Here is a 14,741-nt window from a genome sequence, read left to right as displayed (position 1 = left end):
AGTCAGTCTGTTATAAGAAGGATCTTTAGTCAGTCAGTGCCCTAGAGCTTTTACCTTATGCATTTGCATTTCTTCAGACCCCCCCCAAAAAAAAACAGCTGGAGAAACAAGTTTTTTTTTTTTAAAGATTTTTATTTATTTATTATGTATACAACATTCTGCCTCGATATATGCCCGCATGCCAGAGGAGGGCGCCAGATCCCATTATAGATGGCTGTGAGCCACCAGGTGGTTGCTGGGAATTGAACTCAGGACCTCTGGAAAAGCAGCCAGTGCTCTTAACCTCTGAGCCATCTCTCCAGCCCCGAGAAACAAGTTTTATTGCTTATGTAATTTATCTAAAGCTAATGCTTCTTGAACTTGGGTTTGAACTCCAAGCACACTGGCTTGTTTGTTTGTTTTCCAGACTGGGTTTCACTGTGTAGCCCTGGATGTTCTGGAACTCACTCTGTAGACTAAGTTGGCTTCAAACTCGCAGAGATGCGCCTTCTTTTGCCTTCTGAGTGCTAGGATTAAAGGCATGGACCACCATGGCCCAGCTCAGGCACACTGTCTTAACCACTGTACTAGAAATTGCATCACTTTGATTTGCCTACTCAGATTTCCCCATTGCTACACATCCTCCTGCCTTTGCATAAGGCAGAGAAGTCCCTATGTAGACCAGGCTAACCTCTGGCTTGTAGCTGCCCTTCTACTTCTTCTTTTTTTTTTTTTTTTTTTTTTAGATTTTTGAGACAGGGATTCTCTGTAGCTTTGGAGCCTGTCCTGGAACTAGCTCTTGTAGACCAGGTTGGCCTCAAACTCACAGAGATCCGCCTGCCTCTGCCTCCTGAGTGCTGGGATTAAAGGCGTGCGCCACCACCGCCCGGCTGCCCTTCTACTTCTGTGCAATAGAAAGTAAAACCTAAATTTAGGGGTCATGGTTTGTGAATCACATCCTTACACAGACACCACCTGTAAAACTTCTCATTTTTCTGAACTTTTACAAAAGACTCAACTTAAGAATAATTAGAATCATAAATTTGTTCTTGAAGGCCGGGCGGTGGTGGCGCACGCCTTTAATCCCAGCACTTGGGAGGCAGAGGCAGGCGGATCTCTGTGAGTTCGAGACCAGCCTGGTCTACAGAGCTAGTTCCAGGACAGACTCCAAAACCACAGAGAAACCCTGTCTCGAAAAACCAAAAAAAAAAAAAAGAATTTGTTCTTGAAGACCAAGGAGAATACTGTTGGTCTTACATTCAGTTACAAGGAATAGTGTTTTGAATTGTTCAATAAGAAACCACCATTTCACATTGCCAAACATCAGGATGTATTTATTAACCAGAAGTGTCAGGTCATATTCTGAGACCTAAAGTCTGAATTATGTAGCTTTTGTTTCAGCTAGTGGGGAGAGTAGAGGAGGGCTTCTGAGGGGGCTACTATAAAGTGGCAGGACTAGGCCTTGCTGCAGCTTTCAGACTGTAGAGCTCCTGAACTTTGTTGTCAGACACATTAATGCTCCTAAACAACTGCTAATCCTCAAATCCAGGCTGTACTAGCTAACCCGTGACCAAGTTCATCATGGAGCTCAGGCATGGCATGATGTTCAGTAACTGCATTAATTGAGAGCTGGTCACTGCAGGGAACTGAAGGCTGAACAGATTAGCAGGCTCAGGGTTGTAAGAAGTGAGTTGTAGGGCTGGGATTAAACACAGGCTTCTGTAGTCCAGACTAGAGCTCCCTAAATTGCTCATGCTGGCCTCAAATTTGAGACCCTCCTGTCTCAGTCACATGAGTGTTCAGATTAAAGGCTAGTACCACCGCATCCTCCTGCCTTCTTGAAATGACCTCTTGCTGGGCAGTTCTCACCAGTGGGCACTCTGGTGTGGGTGGGCAGCACAGTGCTTTTCACTACTGCCATTATTCTGATGCTGGGGCCGTGAGATGGCTCAGCAGGTAAAGGCATCAAGCGAGGTTCATCCTGGGGCTCTCATGGTGTTAGGAGAAAACCTCAGGCACAGCAGCAACCTGTGAACACACATATGCACACACATTGTTCAAATCTGTTGTACCTCCAGTCTTATACAGTCAGGTGTGCCATGATTCCAGCAGGCTCTCCAGTGACAGTCACTTTTATGAGTTGGGCAGTTTTCCTTGGGTGTCTGGTCAAATCTTAGGGCAAGTCATTAAAACGTGAAGTGTTCAGTCAAGGGTAATATTTATTCCGAGTCTTTTGTTGGAAAGTATTAACTGTGTGAGTCTTAGAAGTGACAAGGTGTCATTTTGTGTGTGGGTGTACATGTGAGTGTGTATATATGTGGAACCAGAAGTCAACCTTGGCTGTCATTCCTCAGGCACCATCTGCCTTGCTTTTTGACTCTGGGTCTCTTTATGGCCTGGCACTTGCTAGGTAGTTGAGGCTGACTGAGACCCCAGGGTCTGTCCTGTCTCTGTCTCTTCAGCATTGGGATTACAAATGTATGCTGCTGTAGCTGTCCTTTTTACTTGATCAGGGGTCAAACCTAGTCCTCATTTTGCATGATGAACACTACCCCCTGAGCTATCTTTTCAGCCCCTGTTTTGACTTTCTGTAGAAATTTCACTTGGTACAAGATCCTTTCTTCTGTAGTGAAAACACAATTACTTAAAAGCTGTGTCTAGATGGGGATGTAGCTCAGTGATAGTGTCTGACTAGTATGTATAGGCCATAGGTTCAGCCCCCAGTACTGGGGCAGGGGGGAAAAGAAAACACTTCAAAAATTTCTGTGTGGGATAGAGTATAATGGAATATCATGGTCATGAGAGACCTACCCTTGTAAGTGATTTTTATCATAATGTGTAATGTGTATTACTACGATAATGTGTGTGTACATACGCACACATGGTTATTTTTTTTGATGGAGTGTCTCACAAAGCTCAGGGTGACACTAGAACTTGACAGTATAGCTAAGGATAACCCTGAACTTCAGATCCTTTTGCCTCAACTGTGTGCTGGGATCACAGGCTCTGTACATGCAGTCTTTTTTTTTCTTTTTTCTTTTTCTTGTTTTTCGAGACAGGGTCTCCCTGTGTAACAGTCCTAGCTGTCCTGGAACTAGCTTTTGTAGACCAGGCCTCAAACTCACAGGGATTCACCTGCCTCTGCCTCCCGAGTGCTGGGATTAAAGGCATGTACCACCACTGCCCAGCCCACCACATGCAGTCTTATGAGGTGTTGGGGTCCACTGAGCTCTATTGACAGCCCAGACATTTAATAGCTGTGTTTGTGCTGAGGGCTGATCATGAAGTGTTGAAGTGTGGGCATCTGGGCTGTTAAGAGCAGGTCTTGAAACAGCCTTGTGGATGTAATGTACTTTGAATGTGGAATGAGGGAAATAGTGGTGAACACCCCTTGAGTATGGTCTGCTGAGGACACAAGCAGAAGACTTCTATGGTGGGAGTTAGAGTGGGTAGAGTGGAAGCGGGCCCAGACGGCAGAGGACAAGGACGCTAGGAAGCTTGTTTTGGTTTTTCTTTGAGAGGTTTGCCTTTTTCATTTATTTTTATTTTTTAAAAATATTTATTTATTTGTTTATTATGTATACAGTATTCTTCCTGCGGGCCTCATTACAGATGGTTGTGAGCCACCATGTGGTTGCTGGGAATTGAACTCAGGACCTTTGGAAGAGCAGGCAATGCTCTTAACCGCGAGCCATCTCTCCAGCCCTCATTTATTATTTTTTTAAAGATTTATTATGTATACAGTATTCTGTCTGCTTGTATGCCTACAGTCAAGGAGAGGGCACCAGATCTCATAACAGATGGTTGTGAGCCACTATGTGGTTGCTAGGAATTGAACTCAGGAATTCTGGAAGAGCAGCCATCTCTCTGGCCCCTTTCATTTGTTTTTTTTTTTTTGAGACTGAATTTTATGTAGCCCAGGTTACCCACAGACTAGCTTTGTTACTAGGGAAGACCTTCAACTGCTGACATTCCTGCCTCTACCTCCCTGGATGCTGGGGTTGTAGGTGGCTGAGCTCTAGTTTAAAAGGAAACAGGAAGCACTGTTTCATCATTAGGCTTGTGAATATTGGGTGGCAAATAGGGTTAGATTTTTAAATGTGTTATTATTTTAGTTATTATTGAATATGTTGGATGTTTTGCCTGTGTGTATGTCTGTGTTTCTCATGCATACCTGGTGACTGGAAGCGAGAAAGGGGGTCAGATTCCAGCTGTCTGTGAGTTGCCATGTGGGTGAGCAGCCAGTGCTCTTATGCACTGAGTATTTCCCCAGCCCCTCTGCTCCCTTTTGAAAGATGGAAAGGCTCTTAGACTCAATGTAAGTGGATATAGTCCATCAAAGTAGACAAGGCATTGGGAATGGTTTAAAAGGGGGCAAATGGTGAACAGGGCAATGTGGAGATAGATGATACACTTTTGAACTGTTGAGGCAATCTTGTTATATAGCCCAGGCTGGCCTCAAACTCCTGATCCTCTTGGTTCATCTTCCTGATTGCTGGGATGGCAGACATGCACCACCATGTCAGGCAGGCAGTTTCTTTCTTTTTTTTTAATTGATTTATTTATTATGTATACAATATTCTGTCTGTGTGTATGTTTGTAAAGGGCACCAAACTTCATTACAGATGGTTGTGAGCCACTATGTGGTTGCCAGGAATTGAACTCAGGACCTTTGGAAGAACAGGCAATGCTCTTAACCACGGAGCCATCTCTCCAGCCCAGGCAGCCAGTTTCTTTCTCTCTTGTAGACAAGGTCTCACTGTGTGGCTGGCCTGGAATGTACTATGTAGACCAGACTGGCTTTGAACTCACTGTGGCACATGTGTCCTCCACACATACATAGATAAATACACAAATGTAACATTTTTTTCCTTCCTTTAATCCCAGTGTTAGGTGGGGAGAAGTAGGTGGACCTCTTGAGTTCAAGGCCAGCTTGGTGGACGTAGCAAATTTCACCTAGCCAAGGCTACATGGAAACCGTGTCTCTAAAAGAAAAGAAAAAGCAAAAGATAAACAAACCAGAAAAAAAAAAGTTGGAGGTCATTATTGGCTATATAGTTCTGGCCAAGATACATGAGATCCTAAAAAAGAATATGTCACCCTACCCCAATAATTATAATATATATTTTTATTAGTAATGGAAACTTGTTTCTCTTGCTGGGAGAAAACAATGAAAATAAAATGCACCCCCCTTCTTTAAAAGAAACAAAAAGGGGCTGGAAAGATGACTCGGGTTAAGAGCACTGGTTACTCTTCCAGAGGTCTTGAGTTCAATTCCCAGTAACCACATGGTGGCTCACAACCATCTATAATGAGATCTGGTGCCCTCTTTTGGTGTGCAGGCATATATACAGGCAGATTGCTGTATACATAATAAATTTTAAAAAATCTTTAAAAAAAGGGAAAGAGGGCTGGAGAGATGGCTCAGTGGTTAAGAGCATTGCCTGCTCTTCCAAAGGTCCTGAGTTCAATTCCCAGCAACCACATGGTGACTCACAACCATCTGTGGAGAGGTCTGGCACCCTCTTCTGGCCTTCAGGTATACACACAGAATATTGTATACATAATAAATAAATATTTAAAAAAACAAAAAAAGGAAAAGAAATTAAAAAGAAGAAACAAAAATAGATACTAGTAAAGATAACAAGAAGGTGAGAGAAGGCAAGGTGCGATCAAGCTGGCTGCAGAAAAGCTGACTCGTGGGTTCTAGTCCTCTGGGATCTTGCTGTGGGATTCTCTAGTTCTGTCTGTGAGGACGATACACCCAAAAGAATGCCTGCCCTGGGCTGGAGAGATGGCTCAGAGCTTAAGAGCATTGCCTGCTCTTCCAAAGGTCCTGAGTTCAATTCCCAGCAACCACATGGTGGCTCACAGCCATCTGTAATGAGGTCTGGTGCCCTCTTCTGGCCTGCGGGCATACACACAGACAGAATATTGTATACATAATAAATAAATATATTAAAAAAAAAAGAATGCCTGTCCTTTGAGCTGGTTCTTTACCGTACATACCCTGTGAAGCTGCACTGTAGCCAGTGCTGTTTCTGCCCCTGTCTGGCTTCCTGCAGGCTCATTTGTCAGATTCCTTTTACAATGGGGTAGCAGCAATCCCCAGCCAAACTACAATTAATTGCCTTTGAATTAGTTTTTAAAAGATTTACTAACTTTGGATATCATATTTACTGACCTGTTTGTTCAAGAGCTATGTGATTTAGAGACTCAGTAATGTAAGTTGAAAGCCAGCCTTACCCCCACCCCTCTAAGGTTTCACTGTGTAGCCCTGGCTGTCCTAGGACTCACTCTGTACACCAGACTGGCCTCAAACTCTCAGGTCTTCCTGCCTCTGCCTCCTGAGTGCTATGATTAAAGGTGTATACCACCACTGTCGGTATCAGACTTGATTTTCTTTTGCTCATTATGTTCTTCAGGGCAGACCTTGTTGGCTTTGTAGCCCTACTAAGTTGTGGCTAGAGGCGGGAGAGTTCCTTAGCCTCATCCTACAGACAGACTTCATCAGGGTGGCTCCTTCCTTCCAAGTTTTGTATTTTTTTAAAAAGTATATTTATGTGTATGTACGTGTTTGTGTGGGTTTATACCCCATGTGTGTAGTGCCCAAAGTGGCCAGAAGGGGCTATTGAATGCTCTGGAGTGGCAGTTAAATAAAGGTAACTGAGTTGCCATGTTGGTGCGGGAACAATGCTGGTCCTGTGCTGAGCAGGCATTATTCCAGTCCCACTTGCAAGGGATCTTGGATAAAGGGAGTTTTTCCCCAGCTTTTTTCTTGTTTTGGATTTTCTTTCTTACATGAACAGAGCCTGAAGGTGAAGTTTTCTTTATCCTCATCCTGCTTATGTCCTGTGAAGCTTCTTAGTGGAAGTTCTAGAGCGGTCACTAATAACCCTAGACTCCATATATTCAGGCATGGGGTTGCCCAGGGCTTTCTGATGCAGATTTCTAGTGTTGTAGCTATTGGTTACCAGGAAGAAACCGTCAAGGAACTGGAGAGATGGTTCGATGGTTAAGAGCACTTGTTTTTCTTACAGAGGACCTGAGTTCAACTCCCAGAACCCACATAATGGCTCACAACCATCTGGAATCCTAATTCCAGGGGCTCCAACAAGTACACACACATCGTGCATGTATCTGCATTCTAGCAAAGCATTCATACAAAGTAAATAAATCTTTAAAAAAAATGTCCACATTGGCGTGGGCTGCAGTTCTGTGGTTTAGATATGGTCTTACCATGTTCCCAGCCCTGGTGGAGCCCCTTGTCAGAGCCTTGTCACCTTCCAGAGCCAATAGGGAAATGCCCTTAGTCCTGACCCCAGCTTTGATTATTTATCAAATAATCACCCTAACAGTTTGAGCTCATCAAAGATGACTAATCTAAAAAACAAAAATAGGGGCTGGGGAAGATGACTCCGCAGTTAAGAGCACTGGCTGTTCTTCCGGAGGACCCGGGTTCAATTTCCAGCACTCACAATGGCAGCTCACAACTGCCTGTAACTCAAGTTCCAGGGGATTTAACATCCTCGCACAGACACACATACAAGCCAAACACCAGTGCACATAAAATAAATGATTAAAAAAGATGACTAGTCTAAGAGAAAGTTTTTAAAAAAACCAAACAACAACAACAAAACGGTGGCCTTGCTATGCATGTAGCCCAGGCTGGCTTCAACTACTCAATTCACAATCCTAAACTGGGGACTGGTGTAAAAGGGTGGAGGTGGGGTGTTGCACTGTAATCTCAGTACTTAGGAGTCTGAGGCAAAAAGATCCCAATGAGTTGAAGGCCAGCCTAGATTACTTAGTGAGTTTGAAGCTAGTCTGAGCTTCTGCCACATGTGCAAACAAACACCACCTGCCTGGCCCATGATGTTTTAAATAAAAAGTCAGGATATTTCTAAAGTCTCAAAGGCAACTGTATTTCTCATGTTTGCTGGTGAAATATTATGATACCTCTTATTTTTTTTTAATAGATTATCTTGATAATGGGAATAATAAAATGGCAATTCAGCAAGCTGATAAACTGTTGAAGAAACACAAAGATCTTCACTGTGCGAAGGTAATTGCATTTGTCCTTTACTTATATTTGTGGGTAATATATATATATATATATATATTTCTTTTTTTTTTTTTTGGTTTTTCGAGACAGGGTTTCTCTGTAGCTTTGATGCCTGTCCCCGAACTAGCTCTTGTTGACCAGGTATATTTTTTGAGGCAGCGTCTCTCTGTAGCCTAGGCTGGCCTGAAACTTGGTATGTAGACCAACTGACTTCAGATTCAGAGAGATCCACCTGCTTCTGCTTCCCAAATGTTGGGATGAAAGGCCTGCACCATCATGCTGGGTTGTGAGTTGTATTTATAATTCTTTTTCATTTTCATTTTGTACTTTTTCTATATTGTATTTTTGAGACATGGTCTTAATGTAACTGAGGATGACTTTGAAGTTCAGATTCTCTCGTTTTGCCCTCCCAGGCCCATTTCTTTTTCCCTCCCTTTCCCCTCCCTCACTCCCTTCCTCCCTTTCTTCCCTGTGGCTGTACAGATTCCACAGTGCAGAGCATGTAGAAGTCAGAGGAGAAACAACTTTTGGGTGTTGATTCTCTCCACCTATCATGTCAGTTCCTGGGACTGAAGTCAGGTCACCAGACTTGTTTGCAGGAGCCTCTACCCACCAAGCTGGCTCCCCAGCTTGCTTGCTTGTCAGCTCTCTTTCCTCCCCGTGTATTACTGTCCTGAGCACTTTATAGTGCATTGATAGTACTTAATTGAAGCTTAACTGTATATTTTGGGATACTACTTAACTTTATTTTCACAGTCATTTTTGTCTGAGACAGGGCTTCTCTGTGGTGTATCTCTGACTGTCCTGGAACTAGCTGTGTGGACAGGTTGGCCTCAAACTGAAAGAGATCTGCCTACCTCAGCCTTCTGGGATTATAGGCATGTGTTACCACACTTGGGTTATTTTCATAGTCTTTAAAAACAATATTAGAGCCAGGTGGTGTTGGTGTATGCCTTTAATCCTCTGCAATAGAGAAGCAGAGGCACGCGGATCTCTGAGTTCAAGTCCAGCTGGTTTGGGAACAGTTCCCAAAGCTATAGAGAAAAAACACAAAACAAAGAACAAACAAACGGAAAACAGTATTAGGTACTTGTATTGTGGCTAGGCTAAGAAGGAATTTTGAGTTGCTGTTTATTTATTTTTTGTGAGAAGAGTTGTAGTTGATCACAGCTTAGCATTGATTGCAGCTTCTGCTTTTATCTTTGCTCTTGGTTCTCACATTCTTGTCTTGGGGTATGCATATGGCCACTCACTTTCTTGTCTTGGGGTATGCATATGGCCACTCGTGGATTTGGTGCACATGTGAGTGCATGTGGAGGTAAAGGTGACATTTTCAAGATTTTAGAACCGATGATAATGGCCCATTTCTTTAATTCCAGCACTCGTGAGGCAGAGGCAGGAGGATCTTTGTGAGAACAGCCTGGTCTGCAAAGCAAGTTTCCGGACAGTCAGGGCTACACAGAGAAATTCTGTCTCTCTCTCTCTCTCTCTCTCTCTCTCTCTCTCTCTCTCTCTCTCTCTCTCTCTCTCTCTCAAAAAAAGAAAAAAAAAGGTTTTATTATTTAATTGTCTGTATATACACCCCCTTCTCCATGCCTGTGGAGACTTGAATAGGTCACCTAAAACTGGAGTTACAGGTGTGTAAGCTGCCTGACATGAATGCTGGGATCATTAGTTTAGTCTTCATTATTGACCAGCAAGTGCTCTTAACCAATGATCCAACTCTATCCCCCACCTATTTATTTATTTTGAGACAGAGTTGCATTGGTGTGGGATTTGCCAAGTAAGCTAGGCTAGCTGACCACTGTGCCTTTAGATCACTTGCCTCTGCATTCCTAGCACTGGGATTAGGAGCAAGTGGTAACGTTTGGGTATCAGGCTCAGCTATAGTGCTTCCAAGGAGAACTTTACCAGTCCCGCCCTCACCTCTCGCCTTGCTTTTCTGGAGATGGGATCTTACTATGTAGCCCAGGCACAGACTTGGAACTCTCTCCATTCTGCCTTAGCTTTTCTTTTCCCGTGGAAGCTGATTTTTCTTTTCTTGCTGTCAGGTTCTCAAGGCAATTGGTTTACAGAGAACTGGAAAACAGGAAGAAGCCTTCACATTGGCACAGGAGGTGGCTGCCCTTGAACCCACAGATGACAACTCTCTGCAGGCCCTGACGATCCTCTACCGGGAGATGCACCGTCGTATGTGACTTTCCTTGTCTCCCCCCCCCCCCACCTGTGTAGATGACAGTAGAGAGATGAATGTATTGGTCGTGGCCTTTGGAGAGCTTCACCAGGATAGTTAAATGCATTAGCTTAACTTGAAATGAGAGTCAAAATGAGTTCCTTTCTTTCTTTTTTCTTTTCTATTTTTTGAGGCAGGATCTTGCTATGTAGCTCTGGCTGGCCTGGAACTCACAGAGATCCGCCTATCTCTGGCTCCCTCTAGCTGGGATTAACGTTGTATACTTCCAAACCCCAGCCTCATTTGAATTTCTTTCTTTTTCTTTTTATAACTTATTTATTATGTATATAGTGTTCTGTCTTCATTTAATGACTGTAGGCCAGAAAAGGGCACCTGATCTTATTGTAGATAGTTGTGAGCCACCATGTGGTTCCTGGGAATTGAACTCAGTCCCTCTGGAAGATCAGTTAGTGCTCTTAACCTCTGAGCCCTCTCTCCAGCCCTCATTTGAATTTCTTAAATATTTTATTATAATATATATATATATATATATATATACATATACACATATTTTTTGTTTTTCGAGACAGGGTTTCTCTGTGGTTTTGGAGCATATCCTGGAACTAGCTCTTGTAGACCAGGCTGGTCTCGAACTCACAGAGATCCACCTGCCTCTGCCTCCCGAGTGCTGGGATTAAAGGCATGTGCCACCACCGCCCGGCAAAATATATTGTTTTATGCAATGTGCTAGTAAATTTGGTGAGTCATGAAGCTACCCTATAATTAAGAAGTAGAACCTTGTTGGGCTGGTAAGATGGCTCAGAGGTAAAAGACTGTCACGCAGACTGACACCTGACTTTAGTCCACTGAGCCCACAAGGGAAGGAGGAAGAAACTTCTAAGAGTTGTCCTTGAGCCACCATGTCTGCTCTGTCCATAGTCTCCTTGCCCACATGTCTGCTGTGCTTACGTTCTCCTCGCCCTCACGTCTGTTGTGCCATGCTCTCCTCGCCCTCACGTCTGTTGTGCCATGCTCTCCTCGCCCTCACGTCTGTTGTGCCATGCTCTCCTTGCCCTCACGTCTGTTGTGCCATGCTCTCCTTGCCCTCACGTCTGTTGTGCCATGCTCTCCTTGCCCATGTTTGTTGTGCCATGTTCTCCTCGCCCTCACGTCTGTTGTGCCATGCTCTCCTCGCCCTCACGTCTGTTGTGCCATGCTCTCCTTGCCCTCACGTCTGTTGTGCCATGCTCTCCTTGCCCTCACGTCTGTTGTGCCATGCTCTCCTTGCCCTCACGTCTGTTGTGCCATGCTCTCCTTGCCCATGTTTGTTGTGCCATGTTCTCCTCGCCCTCACGTCTGTTGTGCCATGCTCTCCTTGCCCTCACGTCTGTTGTGCCATGCTCTCCTTGCCCACACGTCTGTTGTGCCATGTTCTCCTCGCCCTCACGTCTGTTGTGCCATGCTCTCCTTGCCCTCACGTCTGTTGTGCCATGCTCTCCTCGCCCTCACGTCTGTTGTGCCATGTTTTCCTCGCCCTCACGTCTGTTGTGCCATGCTCTCCTTGCCCTCACGTCTGTTGTGCCATGCTCTCACATTAAGCAGTAAGGGAAAGGCAGAATGGATTAGAACAGTGTTGATGCTGGGAAAGCCTCCCATATTCCAACTGAGTCTCAGTTTCCTTTTGGAGTATTTCCTCTCCTGAATTACTTTGATTGACTTGTTTGCTGCCCTATCCCTTCTGTCTCTTCCCTTCTTTGCCTGAGCTGGACAATCCCTCTGCCAATGAATCACATCTGAGGCCCTCTGCTGGCTTTAGTTCTCTGTCTTGTTGTTTCAGTGTGACAATGCCCCTTTAGTTTATCTTGGGTTTCATGTTGCTGGGTCTGTGCTATGTGCTTCTGTGTAATGCACTTCTGGACTGATACCCATGTGGCTCTGGTGAATCCATGTTCATTGCCAGGGATTATTCATTCCATGATGCCACCGCAGCTAGGAATAGAATTGTTGTATCAGAGAGAGTTTGTTTTGCTTGATGATGAAGAAAGATAATATTGACTATTTCTGTGATACTGGAGATCAAATACAGGACCTTACACATGCTAAGCAAGTGCTCAGCCCCTAAGCTACACTCCTTAATATATTTTTTATTTTGAGAACTGACTTTTACTAACTATGCCAGAGTGGCCTTGAACTTAGTCTATAGACAAGACCTTTAACTTGCTGTCTTCCAACTTCAACCTTCCAAAAATTGGGATCATAGGCATGCGCTGCCATACCTAGCTGCATTGGGTATCAGTTAATGCTATACTAGAGATCTTCTCTTTTAGTCAGAGTTTAACACAGAGAAGAGATAGCGATCAAATTGGGAAGGAGAGGCAGACTCTTCAGGGTGGGGCCTGCAGAGAGGATTGGGATTGTGTTCTTGCTGGAACTGGTACGTGCATGGGGTTTACTGAGTAGAAAAGGGAACAGAAGAAGCTATGCAGTGGGAACAGCATATTAGGCCAGGATATGACATAGGGTACCCTGAAGAACTAATGTCACTACACAGTGGAGGGCTAAAAGAGAGAGTTGAAAGGAGACAGATTGAGTTCATGGCACAGATACCATGAAGAGATATGACCTAATCCATGCTTCATCAAAACAACACTTAAAGCTAGATGTGATGGCACACACCGTTAGTCCCAGCACTTGGGAGGCAGAGGCAGGATCTGGCCAGCCTGGTCTACAGAGTTTCAGGACAGCCAGGTCTGTTAAACAGAGAAACCCTGTCTTGAAAAAAAAAACAGCAAAAAATACTCTCAACAATACTTAAGCAGAAGATGGGAACAATACCTCTCTCCATGTCCTTTAGTGCAAGGAGGAACCATTTCACCCTTTCAACCTGTGGGTCAAGACCTTTTGGGGGTCAAAGGACCCTTTTACAGAGGTCAAGCCAGATATCCTGCATATCAGATATTTGTATTACATTTCATAACAGTGACAACTACAGTTATGAAGTAGCAACAAAAATAATATGGTTGGGGGAGGTCACCACAGCGTGAGAAACTGTATTAAAGGGTCTCAGCATTAGAAAGACTGAGAACACCTGCTTTAACCAAACAGAAAAGAGCATTAGGATTTTATCTTATGGAAGCAAAACCCAATCTTGCTTGTCTTCCTCTTAGCGGAGTTAGTCACAAAGCTTTATGAGGCGGCTGTGAAGAAAGTTCCCAACAGCGAGGAGTATCACTCTCACCTCTTCATGGCCTACGCCAGAGTGGGCGAGTACAAGAAGATGCAGCAGGTAACCAAATTCACAGCCTTCTGGGTAGGGCGCAATGTCTCTCTGATATGATTGAGCTGCTGTGTGTGTGATGATCAGCCAGTTACGGAGTTCTCAGGGATTTGGGGAAGTTGGCTGGCTGCTCATGTGTTTGCTTTGGTTTGCTGTCAGCTTGAGATTGCTCTAGAGTGACATGCCTGTTCAGGTTTCAGAAAGTGGATAGGCAGAAATCACAGAGCACAAAATAGAGCTGCTCTTAAGTTTACATCCAGTTAATTGAGCTGCTTTAGCCTTCTGAGAGATAAATTCACCAGGGGAAAAGTCTCTATGGCTGAAATTCTTAGCTTTTGCTCTCCAGAGGTGGCTTATTTGATCAGATTTTAGGGGTTCATTGTGTACATTTGAAGAATGTTACACAAATATTTACTTTTTTTTTTTTTGTGGCATGGTGGGTGAAACCCAGGCTAGGCAGATGTTACTGCTGGCTGTATTCTTAGCCCTTTAGAAGTTGCATTAGGGCTGGGGCTGTAGCTCAGTCGGAATGTTTGCCAGGAGCGCACATTTTCTGGGTTTACCATCAAAATTAATATGAGCTGGACATAGTGGCACATTCCTTTAATCCCAACACTCTGGAAGTCAAGCCAAAATCAATCAATCAATCAATCAATCCATCAATCAATCAGAGGTTCGAGGCCATCCTTAGCTATATGATGATTTGTGGTCAGCCTGGGCACCATGAAAGACTTTTGCCCAGAATAGCCTTCAACTTGATGTCATTCTGTCTGCAGCTTCCTGAGTAGCTGGGATTATACAATGTAGTGTTTTGTGTCTTTAGCCGCATTGTAGGATAAACCTGTCATAGTGGCATGTACCTATCATCGAAGTACCTGGGTAGATGGTGGGAGGGTCAAGAATTGAAAGTTAGCTGCATAATAAGTTCAAGTATAAGGCCCTGGAATGAATTCAAGATCTTGCTTCAAAAAGAAAACAACAACAACAAAACCTGCTTGTAGCTAAGCCTTTCCTGGAACTTTGCTTTAATCTTAATAAGCAGTATCTAGCAAGGCTTGAGTTTCAGTTTCTGCCTCTTGAGTGCTGATATTTTTATAATTTGAGTTTTTGGGGGCTGGAGAGATGGTTCAGTGGTTAAGAGCATTGGCTGCTCTTCCAGAGGTCCTGAGTTCAATTCCCAGCAACGACCTGGTGGCTCACAACCATCCATAATGAGATTTGGTGCCCTCTTCTGGCTTGCAGGCATA

General features: G+C 44.1%; 1 protein-coding gene across 2 annotated transcripts in view; it reads left to right on the top strand.

Annotated features, from left to right (window-relative positions):
• Positions 1–14,741, top strand: part of Naa25 (N-alpha-acetyltransferase 25, NatB auxiliary subunit) — a 55,852-nt gene that overhangs the window by 2,457 nt on the left and 38,654 nt on the right. The window contains exons 2-4 of one of the 2 annotated variants that reach the window (XM_075980644.1): positions 7,959–8,044; positions 10,096–10,234; positions 13,385–13,503. In XM_075980644.1, coding sequence (XP_075836759.1) covers positions 7,959–8,044; positions 10,096–10,234; positions 13,385–13,503 — 344 coding nt within the window. Of the gene's footprint in view, positions 1–7,958; positions 8,045–10,095; positions 10,235–13,384; positions 13,504–14,741 lie in introns of those variants that run through there. The other variant, XM_075980651.1, reaches the window with a different exon arrangement.

Source organism: Microtus pennsylvanicus, chromosome 1, assembly GCF_037038515.1.
Source record: "Microtus pennsylvanicus isolate mMicPen1 chromosome 1, mMicPen1.hap1, whole genome shotgun sequence".
NCBI lineage: Eukaryota > Metazoa > Chordata > Mammalia > Rodentia > Cricetidae > Microtus > Microtus pennsylvanicus.
This window is presented reverse-complemented; position numbering and strand designations above follow the sequence as displayed.